The 22,761-nt window shown below is 39.4% G+C and overlaps 1 protein-coding gene across 2 annotated transcripts in view; it reads right to left on the reverse strand.

Annotated features, from left to right (window-relative positions):
- LOC121521526 (glutamate receptor ionotropic, kainate 2-like) overlaps positions 1-22,761 on the reverse strand; it is a 136,361-nt gene that overhangs the window by 71,955 nt on the left and 41,645 nt on the right. For both annotated transcript variants that reach the window (XM_041805585.1, XM_041805584.1), the window contains exons 4-6: positions 17,503-17,684; positions 11,213-11,266; positions 6,002-6,175 (exon numbers count right to left, since the gene is read on the reverse strand). In XM_041805585.1, the coding sequence (XP_041661519.1) occupies positions 6,002-6,175; positions 11,213-11,266; positions 17,503-17,684 (410 nt within the window). The remainder of the gene's footprint in view (positions 1-6,001; positions 6,176-11,212; positions 11,267-17,502; positions 17,685-22,761) is intronic.

A 22,761-nucleotide genomic window follows, 5' to 3' on the forward strand; every position in this document is an offset into this window, starting at 1 on the left:
AAAGGACATATTATCCACCCATCTATTTTTTTTCCAAAATGAAAAAAAAAAAAGTGTAAAATCTCGTCTCGTCTCGTGAGATAGGTGTCTCGTCACACCCCTAATGATATTGCATCACAGTGTATCAAACTTTACAATATCATTACCTGCCCTAAGGTAAAATTACATAAGTAAAGGTAATGCCAGGTCTTGTACTTTTAATTTACACAACATAAAAAAAAGCATCATAGCGGAAGGCGGTATATCCAAACATGTTTTAACATAGTAACCGTAAGTTAATGTAACAAAATGCATTGCATTGCATCATTTGCTTTGTTCAGTGTAGCATATCATATGGTAAGGTATTTTATCATATTCTATCCTGTCTTATTACATTCTATTATATTTTATCAGCATGATTTTGTATCAAATCATATTGTATTGTATGGTATTATATAGTTGTTTACTCTGTGCTTTCCACCCTTACACTGATTTGGTACCCTAACCAATAAGCCCCCCAAAATTAATATGTTTTAGATTAATTATAGTGTGACAATAACAACAAATGCATTGTGTTAACAGACCATTTAATGTTCAGTCCAAGCTGGCAAATGTCACATCGTTATTAGTAATGTAGGGCTATACTCATTATCAGCCAGTACTTAGTTCTTGGTACTGCAATAGGAAAACAATTGTGTTGTAATATCTATATGTCTAAAAGCTTTATTTCTAATTCTACACAAATCATCCAGCAGTGGTAGAAAACATATAACATTTGAAGCTGTTGATGTGATTTCAATTGTAGCCAGCCTTCTGGTTCCTGGTGCTAACAGCAAGTGTGTTTTAATACAGGTCCCAGAGTTCAGTTCAAAATGAAATGTATCGACCGGTTGGGAAAACAAACACCTTGAGTGGCTACTCTGTCAAGAAAATGAAAGAGGACAAGCAACCCGTGTACGTGTGCACAGAGCACCCAAACAAACCACGGCTGTGAGGATTCATTGTGTCACTGTTGAATTATAGAAGTCAAATAAAGAAATCATGATCAAATGTTTTGCATTATGTAAAATGCATGCATGCTCAGGATTTTGCCTGGAGAATGGCATCCAGCAGAGACTTTTCATAACAGCAAAAAGTCTGAACATGCAGGCTGCAAATGGTGGTAGCGTCACATTTTTAAAATGATCATATTTGGGTTGTGGTCTGCTTTTGTTTGTCGGATGTGTCTGATTTACTACGGCTGAAAATGATCCCATGTTGCATATTACAGTTTTCATGGTACAACTTTGGTGTAATGGGAGCAGGCATTGTTTCCTGTTATGTAATTCTGTCCCATGGGGGAAAAGCAGACTGCCATTATGAAGAATATATGGAGGCAGAATGCCAATAAACTTTGGGCATAAACAGAATTATGAGTTGAAATCTTAAGGATTAAAACCCTGAAGAAAAATATTCAGATTTTAACTTGGGTGTTTGAGGCTCTCTCGCTCTCTTCCCCTGTTTAATTATCTGTGTGTCATCAAACTGTGTTTTTATCACTGCACAGCTACTACAGAGGAAGAAAAAAGCCAAATTAGTTTTGTTTTGGAGACAAATGCTGTGTTGTTGCTTTTAAATCATTGTCATTAGCAATTATTTACTGTATCCTGGGAAAGTTTGCTGCGTGTGCATGTTATTGTGCTGATTTGAAATGTTTTGCTCACAAATATGTTAGCTCTCATAAGGTTATGTTCTCCCTGATTTGGAGGTATCTTACAAATGATAATGTGTTTTAAATAGCTGCTTTTTAAAATGTCCCACGGCAGCCCAATCAAATCACACTTATTACCCCAAACAACTGCTGTCTATTAATAATTATTATGAGCTATTACACCCGAATAATCAGTTGTGATTTTAACAAAAGAGATAATCCCGCCTTCTGCTGTGGTAATTATGGCTCACTGAAATGTAGACATAAATGAAATGATGCAGATGTAGAAAATATCGGGCCCTTAAGCCTCAGCAGGGTGTTCAGCTGGGAAATAGGGTTTTTTCACACTCAATTTAATCCAAGTGTATACTTAGCTTGCTGAACTGGGATTTAAAGGAATTCAAATTAAAACAAAGCATTAGAAGTAAACATCTTATTATCTGCAGGCGGTAAATATAGGCAAATGGGATGAAAACAACCAGATTAGGTGCGAATCAATCAATCTGTCCATCTATCTTTTCCATCTATTACTTGTTTAAGATGGAGGGTAGCCGTTTCAGCTGAAATGACTCTGGGGGGATGAAGGGGAAAGCTTTCCTGGGCTCAGCCAAATGGGGGCCCATGGAGGTCTGGAAAATCATCGTCCCCATTTGAAGTTAATCTTTGATAACCATGTTTTATATTTAACTTGATTAATAACGACTTCCATCAAAGCAACACACATAAATGTTCTTTATTTATGCTGAAGTATTATAAAATGTAAACCATTTTCTTACAACAATATCTTTCTATTTGTAATGTTAACAATGTAGATGAGCACACTGAACTAAACCATGTGGACAGTAATGTTAGACATCATAGCTAAGCCATGATGTGCACAAACTCCCATATACCAGATAATGAAGCAGGAGGAATTTAAATAACTTTAAGGGAAAAATGGTAAAATTGTTTCAGAATAAATTGGAAATTCAGCAAACATGGGTTAAAAAGTGGTAAAAAGTGGCAGAAATGAGGTGGAAAATGGGGAACGAGTGACATGGCAAAATTTGGCTTGAAGTTGCAAAAACAGGAGGGAAAAATGGTGGAAAGCGGTTAAAAAGGGCAGAAATGGATTGGTTGGAAAATGAGCAGAAATAAGTGGCAAATAGTGGTGAGAGAGCGGCAAAAATGGGTCTATGGTGGCAAAATTTGGCCTACAGTGGCAAAATGGGCTGCATAAATTATGAAAAGCTGTTGAAAAGTTGCAAAAATGGATTGGGTGGCAAAATTTGGTGGAAAAGGTGGTGAAAAGTAGCTAAAGAATGTCAAAAATAGGGGAAATATCTTTCTTAAAACCTCTATCATATCAGACAGCATCTCTTGATTTTAATTGATATTACTGATACTCAATGTGTATGTCTAAGTGTTTTAATTAGTCAAAATTGGCTAAATGTTGCAAAAATGGGTTTAATTTGGAACAAATTTGGCAAAATAGATGGAAACAGTGATGAAAAGTGGTAAAAAGTCCATCCATCCATTTTCTATACTGCTTATCCCGTTCGGGGTCGCGGGGGGGACTAGAGCCTATCCCAGCTGGGTGAGATTGGGTGAGAGGCGGGGTACACCCTGGACTGGTCAGCAGTCAATTGCAGGGCTGACATATAGAGACAGACAACCAGGCACACTCACATTCACACCTACGGCCAATTTAGAGTCACCAATTAACCTATAGAGCATGTTTTTGGTGGTGGGAGGAAGCCGGAGTACCCAGAGAGAACCCACGCATGCACGGGGAGAACATGCAAACTCCGCACAGAAAGGCCCTGACCGGGAAGCAGACCAGTGACCTTCTTGCTGTGAGGCAACAGCGCTAATCCCTGCACCGTCGTGCAGCCTGTGGTTAAAAGTGGCATCAATAAATAATTTAAACATCGGAACCCAATAACAGCTTGACACACTTTTCAGCTCCAAAATTAAGTTTCTGTTAACCAGGGTGCTAGCATGATTGCTACTTATCCAACCCACATGCCCAAAATCCCCAGTTGGGGGGGACCAATTCACTGGGTTTTTCAGGGGCCCAGCTGATTCTGTGAGCAGGCCTGCTCTGTGGATACAGTTGTGGAGTCACACAACCACACAAATACACCACACTAATTAGCATTCTCACTCTTATTATGCACCCCTCCACATCACAGATACCTCTGACAAACAGAGTTAAGAGGAAGGGGCCGAGTGTTTTTGTGTCCGCGAGGAGGGACTTCTCATTATGAATCCTTCCCCGAGACAACGCTCGGCCTCACCCAAGGCACCCAGTGTCACTGTGATTATACACCGCCCTGCATTAATGCCAGCCTAGCGGCACGAGTAAACATTGCATGCACCTCTTAACATCCTCCTCCATCTACTCTTCCTCATTAAACCCCTTTTTTCAGCCACCACTAACTCACCTTCCCTCCCTCCTCCATCCTCCCTCCTTCCACCTCAGTCAATCAATCCTTCATGAAATCACAAGGTGACACAGGCCGGCGTTGTCCTGGTAACCATCGCTACAAAACTGTTGCCTGGTCACCGTGCACAAACAAGCCCAGAGCCCAGCGAGACTCCGGTGTGGCAGAGAATAAGAGTAAGGTGTGTACGGGAGAGAAAAAGAGAGGAAATAAAAAAGGCTGGAGGGAGAAGTCGGGGGAGGTGGAAGGTCATACATTGGCCTACGCACACGCACGCTTTAATCTAATGATACCCTTCAAGGTGGCTCCTCCGCCCAGAGCACTGTGGCATAAATGTCAGGCAACTCTGCAAATTAATTAAACGCATTGGAGCTGCAGAGAAACCCAATATTATTTTAAGCCATACATTTATAACGCAAGAAGGGGCTATTGTTTTAGAATAACCAGCTGCCCCATTATGCCTTTATTATACCATTAAAATGACAATGTTTTTACACTTGTGCAGCTATTTCTCTGTTCACTCATTAAAAAGGAATCCTCTCAGGGTGGAAACCTCTGAAGAATAAAACACATCAGAGCTGCGATTCATAAATAGAGCACTCTAATGAAGTGCTTTATCAAGCTCGCCGGAGCTGTTTGGATGCATTATTTATTATTTAACGCCGGTTCTAGTCCAGTGAGATATGTCAATACGTAGTACAAGATCTGACAAAGTGATTCATGCAGTGTAATTAATCAATCCAGCATTCTGCACTAATTTCCATTAATTTCCTGCAGAGGAAAAACAAATGGTGTGATTTAACCTCATTGCATGATGCATTCATCCTTTTGCATGTATAAGTGCTCATCTTGTTTTGGTGCATTCAGGAGCCACATGGGAGAACGATGCTGTTTATTAGAGGGAGATAAAATATGATGCACTATATTAACAGCAGTGTATGTCTGCAGCAAGAGATCATAGTCAATTTCTATATATTACCATTGCTGTATGTAGGATATTAGAGAGTATACAGTATGGTTTCTATAGCTGATTATTTTTCCATTTTTAGGCGCTATTTAAGGCTGTGACGGATGTATGAATAAGCACCTAATTCAAAGCTTTGTCCTTGAGTCTGTGATGCAAAGACACTTCTTTCATTACACCGATTTCTGATACCACATCTTCAATCTGGCGAGAAGAAAGAAAAGGCTGGCTGCAGGAAGGAAAAAAAAGGTGTTTGTCTGCAAGGAGGGTGTTGCGAGGGAGGTGGAGTAAATTGACTGTTTACAACAACAGACCCACAGAGAGGGACCTTGAATGTCCATGACGAGACGCATTCTCCTTTTTTTCACTTTCAAATCACCTCATCCCATGCGTTTTTGGAAGCCATCCTAAAAAAACCAAGGCCATAATTTCCATCCAATTTGTTCCCTCTCTCTGCATGAACACTGACAGATTGTCATATTTTGGCCACACTCCCAGAGGAGAGTTGAAAGAGGCAGGAGGGCAGATAAACGGCTATTACCATTCACACCAGCTCATTACGGAACATTTAGACCCAGGAGCTCCAACCCGAACGCTACACTCAGAGGGGCGTTCATGCTGCTCCCATTCCCTCCCCAGGAGCCCTGCACCATGGAGTGTCTGATTGACAACCTACGTTCAATCATTTATCCTCTCAAAATATCTTATATTTCACAGAATTGATTTTTTTTTTCCAATCTACATTCCTCTTGCTTCATAGAGATCATTCTATACAAACACAAGCGCCTGCAGCATAAAAAGCTGAAAGATGCTGTTACATTATGGCTTCCAATTGATTTGGTCATTTGGACAAATAAAAATGAGTAATGGCTGCGTGCATGTGCACACACAGCACATCGTGTGTGTTACGTAAGCAGCATAAAAAGGGTTATGGGCGCCTACCGTCATGAATCCATCCAGCAGGCCTGAGTCCGGTTTGGGCGGGGCTTGTAGCCGCTCCATTGACCACTTCTCAATGATTGACGACACCTGAGAGTTTTCTGTGTTGAGGATGCGGAAACCTGTCATGTTGACTCCACTGTAACGGTACGGCTCCATGTCAAGGGCAAAAAGGTCCTGGAAAAAGATGAAAGCCTTGATGTGATTCAGGAAAAAATAAACTATTTTGTTTATAATTATCTTTTTCATACTGTAACGGTTGGACTTGTGTTTTTTTTTTTTTTACTCTAGTGATTTGATTTTTGTATTTTGTTGCAGTTTGGAGGGCTGTGCATTTTTCTGTTCTTGTATCCCTTTGTTACAGACTGGTGGGAGTGGTTAGAGGCACAGGAGCTCTCCAGCTACACAGCTGCAAGCAATGTGAAGCAATCAGCTCCAGTTCTTATTCACCTGGCTGAAGAGTTAGAGGTGCCAGAGTATGCCTTAACCAGCGTGGTAAAAGGATCTTGCTCTAGCTTTGTGCCTTGAAAAGATTCTGTCATTTTCTTAAGTTTTTTCATGAAGACTAACTGCCTTTGTACTCTTTTTTTCTTCCAGTGCCTCCGTCCAGACTCCACTTGCATCTACCACTTCACCAGCCTCCCCTCTCCAGTTAATTACACCAGCCGTTTGTGTTTCCTATAAATATCAACTTCTTACCAACACCCCAGTCTGTGTGTCGCTCCTGGGTTCAGACCAAAGTTACCATCACACATGCAACATATATTTTAGAATAGATTTTAAGGTTCTTTTACCGGTTTTTAAAGCTCTTAATAGTCTTGTGTCTTCTTATTTATCTGATTTGCTTTTACCCTGTGAGCCCAGTAGAGCCCTCGGGTCTTCAGGAAGTTCTCTGTTAATGGTTCCCAAAGTTAGAGCAAACTCAAGACCTACCTTTTAAGTCTGGCTTTTACCTGAATTTAATATGCTCGTCCTAATCTGTTTTAGTAATTTAGGTGTTATCTTATTCTGTTTTAATTCAGAATTATCTTTTAGTAGTTTATCCTCTTACCTAACCTCCAGTTACTCATTTTAAACCTTCAAGATGGCATTTCCTCTGTGTGTACTGGGTACATATATTTCCCTGTTCTAGTAGTGCCTTTTAATTATGATGCATTTTTGCCAATACTGTGAATGAATTGTGGGGGGGTGGGTTAGCGGTTCTGACAGAGTGGGTTTGGGTCATACCCAAGCCTTTTATCTTCTTTTAATTTATCTGTCTGTGTGTAAAGCACTTTGTGCTACATTTTCTTGTATGAAAAGTGCTATATAAATTAAGTTTGACTGACTGATTGATATGAGTGAAGGCAGTCTCCCAATATGCAGCCACAAGAGGGATCTGGCTGCAGACCACCGAGCCCCTCCTCTTGCAGACCACTACTGTGAGACGCCACCTTCTGTCTGAATGCAAGTGACGTAATTGGCCAGTGCAATGTTTTAGAAAGCTTTTATAATTCAACTTTATCAATAAATAAAGACTGGAAGTTACATATTCATGAAATAACCACATTACTAACTTTACAGACAAAGCAACATTTCATAAATAAAAGAAAAAAAGAATCCTAATTCTGGAATAGATTATGTGTAGACCTGTTCTTTATGTATTTATGCAAACAGTGGCCTGCTTTAGCTTCATTAGGTATGGCTGAAGCTAAAGTAGCTTTACTAGCTACGTAGTTAATGTTATAACATATGCCAATGTAGAAACATAAGCTTTCACTTAAGCTAACAGCTTAAGTGAACCACCGTTCACATAACTACTTCAAAAAACCTAGCTTTAGCAGACATAGCATAATCTAATGTAGCTAACATAGCTTCATTTGCTTTCGCTTTAGCTATGTTTTTTATGTAGCTACATTATCTACATAGCTAAAGTATCTTTGCTAGGTCTAGCCTTAGCTGCGTGATTTGTGTTAAAGTGTTTTAATGGATGAAAATCTTTTTAAATAAAGCAGACTGTAAACTTAGTTTTAATAACGTTTTGTAATAAGGTTTGAAGGTCAGGTTTTTAACTTTTGGTATTGCGTCTCACCATAGGGTTCTACAGGTGTGTGTGTGTGTGTGTGGAGGATTGCCTTGACCGACTGTATGGTTTTATTAGCTTAGTTAGCAGTTTTCACTCCTTATTTTTGGTGACAAAAGCTGGGTTTCCATTACAGTTTTTCACAAAATAAAAGCGATATTTCAAAAATTTCTAGTAAGTACAATTGCGCTTTGAATGTGTTCCCACTGACGAGTGTTTCAGGCTTGAGCCTCATAATTCCCGTAAAATCGCATCTCGCAAGTATCAGCTGCAAGGAAGCTGGACCTGTTGTGTGTTGGTACGGTGATGATTATATCTTCAGCAGTTGCCTTGACAATTTTGAACAAAAGACAAATGAAACAAATGATAGTTCTGAGGCAAAGCCCGTCTGTATTACAAAAGCCACAAATAAGGGTATAAGTATGATGTTAAGTCCACATGGGCACACACATACTACGCCATGTTGTCTCGGAGTGAACTGGTCATGTGACATCATACGTCATGTCCTGAGACCTGTAAATGTGGAAAAAGTGTTTCCACTGCACTTTTGCAATACACATTTCTATATCGAAATGTCTGAAAAACCTCCTCATGATAGCGTAAAAACTTTTTTGCAATATTTGAGAGGTTTTTTTGAAATTCAGGTGTTTCTATTACCCGTTTTATTGCACTATTTAGTTTTTGTGCATTTCTAAAGGTAATGGAAACGCAGCTAATGATATGAATTGGATTATTAATTTTGGCTAAACGCACTCCAAATACATTCCATAAATGATCAACAATCTGCTCTTCTGTCGTTTTTAATACATCCAAAATGTAAAAAAGGATTTTTGTTCAGGCAGAAAGACCAAATGTAACTGATGCTACAAGAATTTGAACAGAAGGGTTAAGCTTAAACTGGTTCTGACATTTTAGCTGAAGCTAGTGCTTGCTTAATTAGCTAGCTGCCTCGCTTTTTTTGACGACTTGGATATGAATTTGGAAGCTAAATTTGTCTAAACAGACATTTAAGAAATATTAATCGCAAATTAGAAAAATCTAAATTCCTCTCCAAGAGGTTTTTTTTTTTTCGTGCTGCCAAATTGTTAAATAGTCGAAGAGGATGGAGCTACCATTACTCTTTTAGGGCCCTATGAAATCCATTTAATTTTTTGCCAAAGTCCGTTTTTTCCATTTTATTTTTTTTTTTGGAATTCCATTTTTTTAACCTTCCCACTAATTTTACCATAAAAGAGTGTTTTGTTTAGGTAAGTGAATAAAATGTTCACTAATAAAAAAGAAATAACCTTAAATTTATTGAAAAAGGGCCACATTTGGCCCAGGAGCCATTGTTTGGATAACCCTGATATAAAATAATTATAATCAGTCAAATATTTCCAACGTTTTAAGACACATCCAGGTTTATAATCACATCTTAACTGATCTTTATATCGTAAATGAAGAAATCCTTCTGTTCTCTTAAACAGACAGTGATAATAACTGAATAAGAAGGTCACAATGAAGTTAAATGGTTAAAAGTAAACCTGTTACCTAAATTGTCTTTACTCTCACAGTCTGTAACAGTACACGCAGTGTGATGCTATATTGTTCTACTCCTGATGGTTCTCTCCTCATCTCTCCATACATTGCTGTCTGTCCGTCTGCCTCATATCAGACTGTTACTGTAATGCAGACACGTTTTGGCTTGTAAGGCAACCAAAGGGAAGGAAGACTTGACCATAAACTTAAAAGAGCAATGTTCCCAAACAATCAGTCTTCTTTCAGCCAATATGAGTAGCCCCCTCTAGGCCACTCGAAAATGGCAGGTCTCAGGGACTTCTGTATCGACTTCCCTTTTCAGACTCAGAGGCCATATCTCCCCCCATACACTGTCTATGATCCGTCCTCAGCAATTAGAGTAGTCATTGAGTGGCAGCTTTATCGGAATAAATGAGGGCAGAGGAGGGCAGCTCAAGGTGCTTCATGAGTTATTTTATTTCATGCTGAGGCAGTAGCCATGATTAAGGAAAGCCTTTCAAGGTTAAAGGCAGGCTTTTGGTGGACTGCCATCTATCATGAGGAAGCGAAAGGACAACCCAATTGTCCGCTGCATACAGCATGTCTGGCATCTCACCAGGCAGATGTCTCCGGGATGCGACAACACAGTTGACAGAGCAACAGCAGGTGATGGACGCAGAATGAGGTTGCCACGGTCAATGTTTGCCGTCCTATTCGGAAAAACAGCACGGATGGCTTGGTACCAGTATACAGAAGCTCTGGCCAGCACTGTGGCCTGCCAAACACTGGCTGATGTTAAAGTAGGCATGTTTCCATCGTTACAAGCAGCAGCATGCGGCGGAAACAGCCCTATAATCATCCCTCTCTTCCCTTTCCCAATGACATACCTGCTGTCACTCACTTCCCTTTCATCTAGCCAGGTCCTTATGTGGGTGCACAAGATACAGCCGAGCATACTTTGCTCTGGTAAATGTCTTTTCTCAGGTCAGTTTTCTCCAGCCTTTCCCTTTGCCTTTCCAATTGTGCTCCAAACAAACACAGCATGCAATTTGTTTGCTCGAGCTATGATGGACCAAATGGGCCTCAGTCTCATTTACTCAGGCTGTTATCTGAGCTCTCAGTCTTCTGTTCTCTGGGCTCAGCGAAGATAGCAAGTAATCTTTGTAGTGGAGAGATCAAAGAACTTTGGAGTACTTCAAGCACTGCCAGAGTCAGAATAAAATATATCCAACAGCTTTTGTTTCCTGCTCTCAGGGTTTTAGGCAGCCAGGTGGGGTGAAAAGGTTGGTGTGAAATTCAAACAACAAACTTAAAGTTTCACAACTAATACTTTAAAACTGAGAGTATTTTTATAATCAACTGGATGACAACGTGTCAGCTTTCAAGGACTTTTATTCACATCTTTAATTCGGGTCATAGTGCAGGTTGAAAAAATATTTTTATCTGTCTAGCCTCAGGTTATGTCTCTGTTAATTTTACTCTCAGGAAAGAAAAACAACCAGAGTGATAGATGTATTTTTGCTTTGTGGGGGGAAAAAGCAGTTTGGACTTTGAATAAGCCCAGAAATAGAAATCAAACACATTAGCAGGTATATGATCCTGTGCAGAGAAATGTCATAAATAATACTGGAAAAAAGACATCCTCATGTACTCACCAGGGTAGTGAAAATGTAATGGTAGTACTCCGTCATCATACCCATGGCCAGGGCCTGCAAGGAGAAAGGAACAGTAAGTACTGACAAAAAAAAAAATCAGATCTAATGCACTTATTATTCGATTTGTGCTACTGAGTTCTCCATTTAACTTTTATTTAACCTGTGTAATCACTCTGACCCAGGACACAAAGGCAGCTGAAGAAGTTAGAAGAAACCAGGAGTCGGGACCATCTGCACATAGCCAAACTGAGGAGACTTAACATGTAATAAAAAGGCTGAAATAAGGGTGCTGTGTCCCAGCAGGGACTGTGTCCCAGCAGGGACTGTGTCCCAGCATGATTGTCCCTCCTCCCCTCTACCCTGCTGGCCTGCTTTCACTTTCGGAACACCGTTCCAGGCCTGAACGTACTTGGGTATGAACACTGATAGATACAGTAGTTAATGATTCGCGCGTATGATTTGCAAATCAGTCAGGAGGATGAAAGAAGGGCCAGCATGGCAATGGCTTGCACCACTTTTTCTCAGATCAAACAATGGAGTCCATTCTACATTTTACTAAGGATGTTTTCATTATTTCTAAGATGCCAACAGCAACCTTCTCCTAACTCTATTAATGTGCAGCTCAGAGGATGAGCTAGGCCCTTTCTGCACGGTTGCCTCCACATTTTCCACTTACCGTGCCATAGTACACATGAATCATGCCTGAGACCAGCTCTTTAGCCTTACTGAGTAAGGTATGCTTGTTTTATCAAAATGATCGAAGGGATTGGCCTGTGGGGAAAGGGGAGAGGGGTGTGGCAGCAGGCCGCAGATCTTACACGCCCTCTCTTGCAGACGACTATTGTGAGATGCTGCCTTAAATAAGGGACAGTGTTTGCCAGTCAAATGTTTTGGAAGTTTTTTCAAAAATCAACTTTTTTCATAAAGATGTCTGGCAGTTAGATTCAAGAACTAACCACATTGCAAACATTACAGACATCTCATCAATAAAGAAGGGTAAAAAAAAAAAATCAGGGTTCTAATCTGGGATCAAAATTATGTATAGACCTGTTTAAGAATTAGTTACATGAACTGTGGCTCACTTTAGCCTCCTTAATTTTCAGTTAGTGCTAACATAGCTCCACTAGCAATGTAGATAACGTTACTATATAAGCCAATGTAGCTACCTTAACTTTAGCTAAAACTAACAAAGTTAAAGCGAGGCACTGTTTGCATAACTACTTCGAAAACAGATCTAGCTTTAGCAAATGGAGCATCGTACAGCATAAGTAGCATAAAGAAAGGTAATATATCTTCATTTGATTTAGCTACGTTAATAATGTAGCTATGGCACCTACTTAGCTTACATAGATATTGTTGCTTCAGTAGCTTAACATTTAGCTACGCTAACTATAGCTATGCTATCTACGTAGTCAATATAGCTTCATTAGCTTTAGCCTTAGCTACGTTAGCTGTGTTAACAGTGTTTCCAAGGAGTATAATGGAGTGTTTTTTCCTGTGAGCAGACTGATGAGCCGTCTTTATTGAATGTTTTCTAATCCGATTTTGCAGGTCAGGTTTTTAACTTTGAAACGGTTAGCTGTGTTTGGATGCTGCCTGTTATTCAGTGGTCCCTGCTGCAGTTCTTTTGCTCGTGTTTCTGGTGCATTGTTGTTGATTTTTTGATGTGCGACACATTTGCACCATGAACGAAGTTACCCACTGAGTAAGAGTTCCTGTCTGTGACTTTAAGTGTTCCTAAAGAATGCATATACCATAGTCTTCATCATCAGTCTACAATGCCTTGCTAAGAGGTTGACTCTCAGCTTTGTTTGTACCAGTGGAGACCCACCTTGCCACAGATTTTCAAGAGTTACTGGAGCTCTGTCATACTGTAAACATTCAACACTTTGTAGTTTAACTATATGTAGTTTGGACTGATATAAACACTTAAAGTGTTAAAATGAAGTCTTTATGAGTTTAATTAACACTGCCAATTTTTCTGTGCATTTTCCTTTTAGAGGTGTGACTTTTTCTGATTAAACTGGTTGAAGATTTATTCTCATGTTGTTATTGCCAATAAGGAAAGATCATATTTTACTGTACAACTCCTCAGTAGCTACTCAGTACTTCTACGCTACACTGACAATAGATTAGCAGCATTAAACGATAGGATATGAATACACTGGTCAAATCATTCTTCATCTTAGCTTTAAAATCACCCAAGCTAATGAAATGCTCTTTCTTTATAGCTAGGTCCACGATGAAGGAGCAGAAACAATAAAGCACTTCAGTAAGAAAACTCATGATCGTAACACTTAAAATCTTTACTGTTGCAGCAGAATCTAGTTTGTCCTTGGTGTCTTGGCTCTGACTTCATCACTCCTCACAGATGTATTTTACATGCAGAAATTGAGACGTGAAAAGATAGAATCTTAAACCCCATATCGGAGCCTACAGGTGGATGCTGGGGTGGTGGTGGGGTTGAAAGCAAGAGAGCAGTGCTGATGCAGGGCAGAGAGAGGGAGGACCAGAAATGTCGGCGCTTGAATAGACCGCCAGTTAGGAGGATGTCTGTCAGGTGACTGGGTAATGCTGCAGGTATATTTTTACCAATTCTAAGATCAATGCTTTATAAAAAAAAAACAAGTGCCCAGAGTATATCATATGTATGTAAGCAAGACTTTTGGTACTGAATCATTGCCAGTGCTTTTCTGTAATTTGCACATTAAACCAGGGTTTACCTGCAATATTTAGGTATAAATAAATAAAACAGGTTTGATTTTTACTTGCATGGCATTGTATTAAAATTTCTAGTATCCTTTTACAACCCTGGCCAAAACTAGAAGCTCAAAATGACACATCTATGGTGTCTTTGTCTGTTTCAAGAGAGGATTTTTCACACATCATGTGTTGTTTGTATGAATGTGAGCTTGTTTATTTCACAGCTACTTCTCTCTCCAAAAGGCTATATATATTTATATGCATATAAAATATTTCAAAGTCTTTGTTCTTGGTAAATTTATGTGATAGCACACATGCAAGTCATTACACCCAAGAACACTGAAAACAAAGTGAACACAAGGAAGAACTGGCTCTGAATTGAACTGTTGATAGCATTATATAGTTTGTTGTGCCTACCAAGCATTCACATCAATAAATAATGTTCCTTGTTGCTTCCCGCAGACAAACTATATAGAGTAATCAAGCCGTGCACAGTGCCTTTGAGAAGAATTCAATTCAATAAGAACCCCCACTATTCTCATAAATTATGTGCCCCTGTTAAATGAATTTAACATGCCTGTGAGCAGAATTAGACTTTCTAATTAAAAAACCTTTATTGTCCAACGGAGAGTGTCCATTATGACAGGTCAGTAGTAGAGATCTAATATTCTGCAGAGAAATTAAAGATGCACCGAGCAGAAAGTGTCTGAGTCATTTGCATTGGAGTTTTAAGAGAGAAAGAGGGATGCTGTGACTGTTTTTATAGTTGTTTTAGTAGATATACATTATGAATGAACGATGAGTCCATGTGCGAAGAACAGAGTCTGTGTTTCTGTGAGGGGGAAATTATGTTAATTTTGGGACAGCAGTTAAGTCAGTTATTATTCAGTTCATGAAGCTCCGAGAGAAATGACTCATCTTGTTCATAAATTTAGCTGACTGTCCTTTCAACATGACCTTTGCACACTGAACTTTTAAAAAGACAAAATGTAACAAACAGACACATGCATAAATAGTGGTAATTCTTACGTAAATAAAAGAACAATTCTCATCATAGACTTAACCATTTAATGCAAAATGTGGTGATGGTTTTGTTTAAAATATGCTCCATAGGTTAGCCAAGCAGCATGCTTTGACTTTCAAGTGAGCACCAGTCCAAACCACAGAATTGGCTAGTCCACTGAAAAAACCAAGAGAATGGGCTCTCACCAGTTGTGATGGTGTCAATGCACCTGTGTCTGATCAGTAGCAATGGTGCTAGCGCCCTGGCTAACAGTTACTTCATTTTAAAGCTGACAAGTGTATCAAGCTATAATGGATTCTGATGTTAAAATTATTATTCATACGACTTTGCCAATTTTACTGCTTTTCACCTTTTTAACCACCAACTTTTTCACCGTTTTCCTTTCTTAGCCCTTCTTGGCAGCTTATTCCTTTTTCTGGCCTCTTTCAATATTTTTGCCACTCATTTAGCACTCTTCACCACATGTTTCCACTAATTTTTGAAACTTTCAACTCATTTTTAACCCGTTTCACCATTTGCAACACATTTTTGCCACTTTAAGCAATTTTTTGGCTACCTTTACACCAATTCTGCTACTTTTTAAGCATTTTTGCTTCCCATTTTTGCTGCTTTCTCCACCTGTTAACCATTTTTATTTCCCATTTTTGCCACTTCTAGCATTTTTTGTCACTAAAATTATTTCATTTCCTTTAGTTTATTCTCTGGTATCCTGACATTTGTGCACATCATGGCTCAGCTATGAAGTCTAACATTATTTTCCCAGTAGTTTAGTTCAATGTGCCCATCCACATTGTTAACATTACAAACAAAAAGGTTGTTCTGTTTTAAGAAAATGTGTTTACAATTTGAAAATGGTATATTGTACTACAGCATAAATAAATAGCATTCATTTTTTTGTGGTTTAAGTAGAAGTGGTTATTATACAGGTTCAATGTAAAGTGGTTATCCCAAATCGATTTTACAATGGACCATGATTTTCTGACCTCTGTGGGTCTTAATCCCGCTCCCGCTGGATTTCTGACCATCACCGCCCACTCCTGCCCACACCTACCCACACCTGCAAAAGGCATGTCCAATCCTGCATGCATCTCACACAGATTTGGATTTAACTCCCGTTTATGGCTTAGTAATGGAAATGTCAGACTAATATTTAATATCATAATTTATTTTTAGGTCAAACAGAGGTTAATATTGCTCCTGATCTCTGTAAAGTTTGTGCGTCATAAAGGCTGCAGCCCACTTCCACTGTGTGTTTTTCCCCCAAATAACTGCATAACGGCTCAGCGTCTCTGCGCACTTGGTTTTCAACATAATAAAGGGCGAAGTAAAGCTGTGCCTTTTGACTTACAAAGTTTCAGAGCATGGACTTTATGGTGGAGCTTTAACAAAGTGTCACACCGATTGGCTGCACGGAGACAGACACATATTCTAACATGTTTACGCAGCACTGTCAACTGCAACCAACAAATAACAGCAAATAAACCAGGATTTCTAACGTCAAAGTGTGACACATCTCCTGTTATCTTGTTTAATATAAGCATCGAGAAGTGCTTTAAAGAGACTTTAATCAGGGATCCTGGAGCTGGTGTATCATATCCAGGTGTGCCAAATACAATTCCTTACAGGCGTGTTTCAACAACATCCAATTGTTTTACAGCTCTGTCACTTTCTTTCCACGTTATAACGAAAAACCAGACTCATTAGCCATGTGCATGGTAGTTTAGCATGTGTTTGAGCCAAGGCCATCTCCTCTTCAGCACTGTGGCATGTAATAGTGGACAGGGACAAAGAGGGGGGCAAACTGAAGGGAAAGGTGCAACAATTTGGGATTTCATAGAAAATCTGTACATATTTATAATTTTTTTTACAGCACATATTTTTAACCAGTATACCCAAGAAGTCTTCTGAGAGGTATCAAGGACAGTTGGAGCAACAATGTGGTGTGCAAATCAACCCAGACAGACAGACATGCTGCCGATATAATAGCAGTAAGATATGGCATTTATTTTACATTCAACTGAAGAATTTAATGACAGACTTGTCTCTCACAAGCTACTGGTTGCTAGAGGTCAGTGTTTCAGTGGCTCACCTAGAGGTTCACGGGCTGTCCTAATGACAATAAATGTACCTTGTAAGCATCTTTCTACTTCTATCAAATCACAGTCCCAACCCTCAAACAGACACAAACTAAAGCTGAGTAAAGGCGATGTTATGTTTGATAATGTCTGAATTTAATGAATGAAAAATTCATACAGCATACATCTCAGATGGCAGTGACGTTAGTTTAAAATTATTTTATCCAAATATGAGTTTGGATATTTACATTTGACATACATTATAGTGCGATTATTTTATTTCAGAGAAGCTCACAGAAGAAAAAAAAGGTCTAAGACCCCTGGTTAAATTTATACATTTAAGCTATTCCCTCATATGACTATTGATTAGATAACCATTCATCATTCATTAGTGATATTTAATACCCTGGCAAAACAGTCTCACAGGCTATGATTTGCAATTCCTTTAATAAACTATTGAACCGCTCCTCATTAAGTCAGGTTCATACCTGTTTTAGGATCCAGGCCGCCATCTCATGTCCACAATCAAAGATGACATGGAACTCCTTTGCCTTCTTCATCTCTTTCAGAAGTGGCTTGGCGTCCTTGGTCTCTGTGGGCAGCTGTCGGATCTTCAAACGGATGTTGTATCGTGACGGTGCCTTGATCAGCTCCTGCAGTCGAATGAGACCTGCAGACAAAAGAGGATACATATAGCGTGAAAAAGGGAATTTAAAGATGCAGCAACATGGTGCGTTTGATCTGCTGCCATTTTGAAGTATCTCTGACAATGCGGAGGCCACAAAAACCAACTAGATTCAGGTCTTCTCAGCAGAAAAAAGCCTCATATGCATTCATTCCTAATCCTCAGTCTATTGATCCTCCTACTCATGCTTGGCAAGCAAATACACTGCTTCAGACCTATCAAGACAATTTAACACCAACCCAGCACATTGCTCTCTTTTATACCAAAAAGAACAAAATGGAACCACGATCTGCAACCGCCCACAGAAACTTACAATCCCACAGAAGCCTCCTCTCTTCTTCCATGACACCATACAGCAGCATGGAATAGGTTCAATTTTATCCTGATGGAAAGCTGTGGTCAATCCTGCCTCTGTGGTGTCTCCCACATGCACTTCAGATGTGTTCTGATGAGAGCCGCTCTGTTTGCCCAGCTTGTACTTCTCCCCCTAGGGAGCCCGGCGCGGGGTCCGTCACATATTGAGGTACAATCTTCACCTTTCATTTCTCGACCACACGCTCAGGTAGAAAGCTCTCCGGGAGATACTGTGATGAGATTACAATGAGTTTCTCCCTCGGTAAAGAACTTCAGAGTGCAGGGATGAAAGAGGCCGGATTGATGGGAGAGATGATTACTTGTCATGGGTATAAAAATGGATGGAGCAGGGAGGATAGTTGGAGAGGGAACTGGAGGGAGATAGGATTTTTTTTTCTTCTTTTTCGTGGAACCACTTTGAGATAGCTCAGCCTATTTTTTATTTTGAAATGAAGTGCAGGGTGAGCAGTTTAATGGTCTCACTGTGAGTGGGGCCGGGTCTCCCTGAGGCCTACAGAAAGATTGGTGTGAAATAGGAACATGCAGGTCTTGTTGTGAAAAGGCACCATTGAAGAGAGGAATACTGAACCTCCTGGAGCTTTCCGCAGGTAATCCCGATAGATCCCTACTCTAGGGCATGTCTGCGACTCCCTGTTTTTGTTCAAACTGACACTTTGGGAGGTGTTAAGCAAGAAAAAAAAAATCTGTCAAGGGAGCTCAACGTTTGGGAAACTCTGTCAGTGTGGATGTTTGTGGGCTCTGGCTAATGCCTTTAGACTTCCCCCCTGGATCCTCTAACGGCTGTGTGTGAATATTTTATCCCCTCCGATAGTTTTTCCTGCCAGCCGTCAGATAGGCTCCAATCAGCAGCAAGGGGCCCTGGAGCATGAAGCTGTGTGATTACAGCCTGGGACCAGGTGGAAATGGGGGAGGGGAGGAGGCTAGCAATGCAGCGATGCAGCTGTCACACTTTTCAGAGCGTCAGGTGTGTTGCAACAGAAATTGTCCGCTGAGGAGGCCTGAGCCGCTCCTCTCTGACAGTGAAGGGAGGTGAGAGGTCACCTTTTGGCATCTCACAGGGGCAGTTTGCAGGAGAATGAGGGTGTTAACGTAACCGAGCTCCCAGGCAGGAAGTGAGGAGAGGTCAAGGAGATGAGTCAGAATAATGTGGCAAGTGGGACGAGTCACAGGGATAACATCAGAGGTTATCACAGGGGTGAGGAAGGATTTTACTGAAATTAATACAAGGCATCTGAAAGTAAAGGAAGAAAAATAGCTGCAGGGGTGTGCATGATTAGTCAACTAAACCGTTTAACATTGTCACCCACACTAGTCTGCACCAGAATTTCTTGTCTACTCAAATAGTTTTTTATATTTTCATCAATTCAGGCCCAATAAAACTTTGAGCTGAGCTGTAAGGCAACCTCCTAAGGCAGCAACCAGCCACTTGCTGGGGCATCTTAGCTTAATCTACCCAGATGTAATCAAGCTCAGTGCAATGATGGCATCTCGTAGCCCGTAGCAGTTTGGCAATAATTTCATCTAGAAATGGAGATTAGTTGTATATCCTCCTGAGACCCTGCATGTACATATAAGGACATTACATTTTGGCTTTCCCACACCATACTAATAACATCTGCTCTTGGATTTCTTAAGATAATTGTCCATAATGTCCATCTAAGTTTGAATAATTTGCTTGAAGTGTTGGGATAATTTTCTGTAGAATTTTCAGGAATTTTTATGGAAACTATAAGTTTTTTTTATATTTGGGGAATTTTATATGACTTTTTAAAGAGAGTTTGCTTTGAAATTTTTAGGTATTTTTATGGAAATTTGATAAGATAATTTGTAAATTTTTGGGAATTTCTTTGGATGTTTTGGGGAATTTTTTCATGGAATTCTTGGTAACGTATTTGTAAATCTTTTAGGCTTTTTATTGTATCGACATTATTCCTAGTCCACATGTTTCTTTGCATGAAATATGGGTGCAACTTCCGGTCCCTTCTATATAAATGGGACTTTGCATTGATTACAAGATGTGAAACGTGATTATTAGAGCAATTTGGACATTAAAATATGCAACTTTCGACTGCTTCACCTCAAACGGGATAATATTATTATTTCTCCACCCTCTACTAAAGAGTACAAAATGATGACATTACCTCAGATAAACTAGACAGCTAACTTTATTAGCTTTGTATCAGTATAGTAATAGACGATCTCGTTTTGTTAATTGAGTTAGACACCACCTTCAGATAACATTTCTAGTTTGTGGGGTTACTGAAATCCTTATTCCACCACTGCTGAAGCTAAATTACTTTAGTAAACCCTTGGAAGAATCGCGTTTTGCTATTATTGTTACTGTACGAGAAGTTCCACCCACATTCGCTACAGTAGACCCCCAGAAATAATGTGGTACCCTCCTTATTTACTTACAGCTTACAAAACAAACAATGTGAACATGTGATTACAAAAATATATTAATATTTACAAATTTGGGTGAATTCCTATCAACAACTGTTGTTCGTAGTGAGCATCTATCGTTAGCTGCTGTATTAAAATACATGTATTTATGTACTTCTGCCTTAGCATCGGAAGTTTCGCCCATATTCAGATTTACAGTAGCGGCCCCAGGAATAAGGTGGATACTTTAATAATTTTCTTAAAATTTTTACAGAAATGTAAGGTCATTTTTTGTTGTTTGGTTTTGTATTTTTAAACTATTTTTGCTTGGAAATTGTCAAGAATAATCTTCAAAATTTGGGGATCCACGGTAACTTTAGGAATTTGATTTGACTTTTTGAATGGGAATTTGATTTGAAATCTGTAGGTATTTTCATGGAAAATTGAGAGAATGATTTGTAGATCCTTGGGAATTTCTTTGGATGTTTTGGGGAATTTTCTGTCATTTTTCATGGAACTCTGGGTAACACATTTGTATATTTTTTAGACTTTATGATATGAGGATATGGGGGAAAATTTTAGGGAACTTTTTATTTAGACTTTAATAATTTGCTTAAAAATTTTATAGAAATGTTAGGCCATTTTTGGTTGTTTTGTTTTGTTCTTTTTTTTTTAATAAATACATTTTAGGAAATTTGCTTGGAAAAAGTCAAAAATATTCTTGGAAATTTGGGAAATGTATTTGTAACTTTCAGGAACTTGATTTGACTTTTTGAAGGGGAATTTGATTTGAAATCTGTAAGTATTTTCATTGAAAACTGAGAAAATGATTAGTAAATTCTTGGGGATTTCTCTGGATGTTTCGGGGAATATGACATAATTTTCATGGAGTTTTCGGAAATGTATTTTTTTTGGGGGGGGGGGGCTTTGTTGTGAAATTTTTTTAATTTGCTTGAAGTTTTTCAGGAATTCCTGTAGAATTTAGGGGACATTTTTATTGAAATGTTTAAGCTTTATTATGTGGGGGAATATATGAGGAATTTTGGGGGGTACTTGTGGTATGTGCTAAACAATGTTTACAGAAATGTTAAGTCTTTTTTTAATTACATTTTGGGAATTTATGTAGATTTTGAGTGGGAGTAGAACCAAAAGCAAAAATTGAGGTCGTCCTGCTAGCTGGCTGCAATATAGGTCACATCCAATCTTCTCCATGTTAACAGATGGGACATAGTTGAAACTATGATGTTAAAATGTAGGTCAAACATATTTTTGTCTAACCCAAAAATGTGTCTTTAAATTTAGCTAGCATCATCCAAGTGTTATTTTTCAAAGATGGTTTGTTTTAATCAGTAATTTAATGCAACCCTCATTTACCCTCAAGCTGGTCACCAGCCTGGTCACACACACTGCTGTGGGTTGGCATCCCATTCTTCAACCAGCATTTGTTCCAAGTTAGCAAAACAGCACACCCAAGCTGATCCCACAAGTGTTCAGTGGGGTTGAGATCAGGACTGCTGGCAGGCCCTTCCATCCTCTCCACTCCCAAATTCTGGAGGTAGTCTCTGATAAACCCCGCTCTGTGGGGTGAGCATTGTCATCTTGGAGGACAGAGTTCAGTCACAGACCTTAGAGATATGGAATTGCCACTGGTTGCAGAATGTCATCTCATTATCTCTCTGCATTGAGAGTACTTCCAGTGGTCACAAGCCTTGCTTATCCATTACCATTACACTGCCTCCACCAAAATACGTTGGTGCAGCAATTAGAGTAGTGTTCTGTGCATCTTCTTCACACTGTTGTAGGCAGAATCTGGACTCTTGATTGGCATGACGTGCCAATTAAGCACCTGATTGCCAGCATCTAGGGGTAGCTTAGCTTAGCTACAGCAAAATAAGCTGTTTGGCATTGGTAGAGAAGATTTGGCTAATTTTTCATGGGTGCAACCCACATACTCAGCTCTGCTGCTCATCCCACAAATGCATGTTCCTTGCAAATGTGGCACCACATTAAAGCAAAACAAACAGCGTCACTGTTGTGCCCAAAAGTTTTTCCTCAGCCTGAAATGTCAGTGCGCATTTCAGGAGTATTTGGCTTCACTTTGGTGTGATGGAGGGAGACAGAGCTCACTGTCCATGTTAAAGTAAATTCAATGGCTGCAGTTCTGAATTAAATTGTGTGAAATGATTGGGCTCAATTTGGGCTGTTTTCTGAGAATTTTTTAACCTTTTGTTGAATAGCCTGTATTTAAATTTGCATTAAATTGACAGTGAAATTAGTCTCTAGGACCATTCTGAAGTAAATCTCT

The sequence above is a fragment of the Cheilinus undulatus genome, linkage group 14 (genome assembly GCF_018320785.1).
Source record: "Cheilinus undulatus linkage group 14, ASM1832078v1, whole genome shotgun sequence".
Taxonomy (NCBI): Eukaryota; Metazoa; Chordata; class Actinopteri; order Labriformes; family Labridae; genus Cheilinus; species Cheilinus undulatus.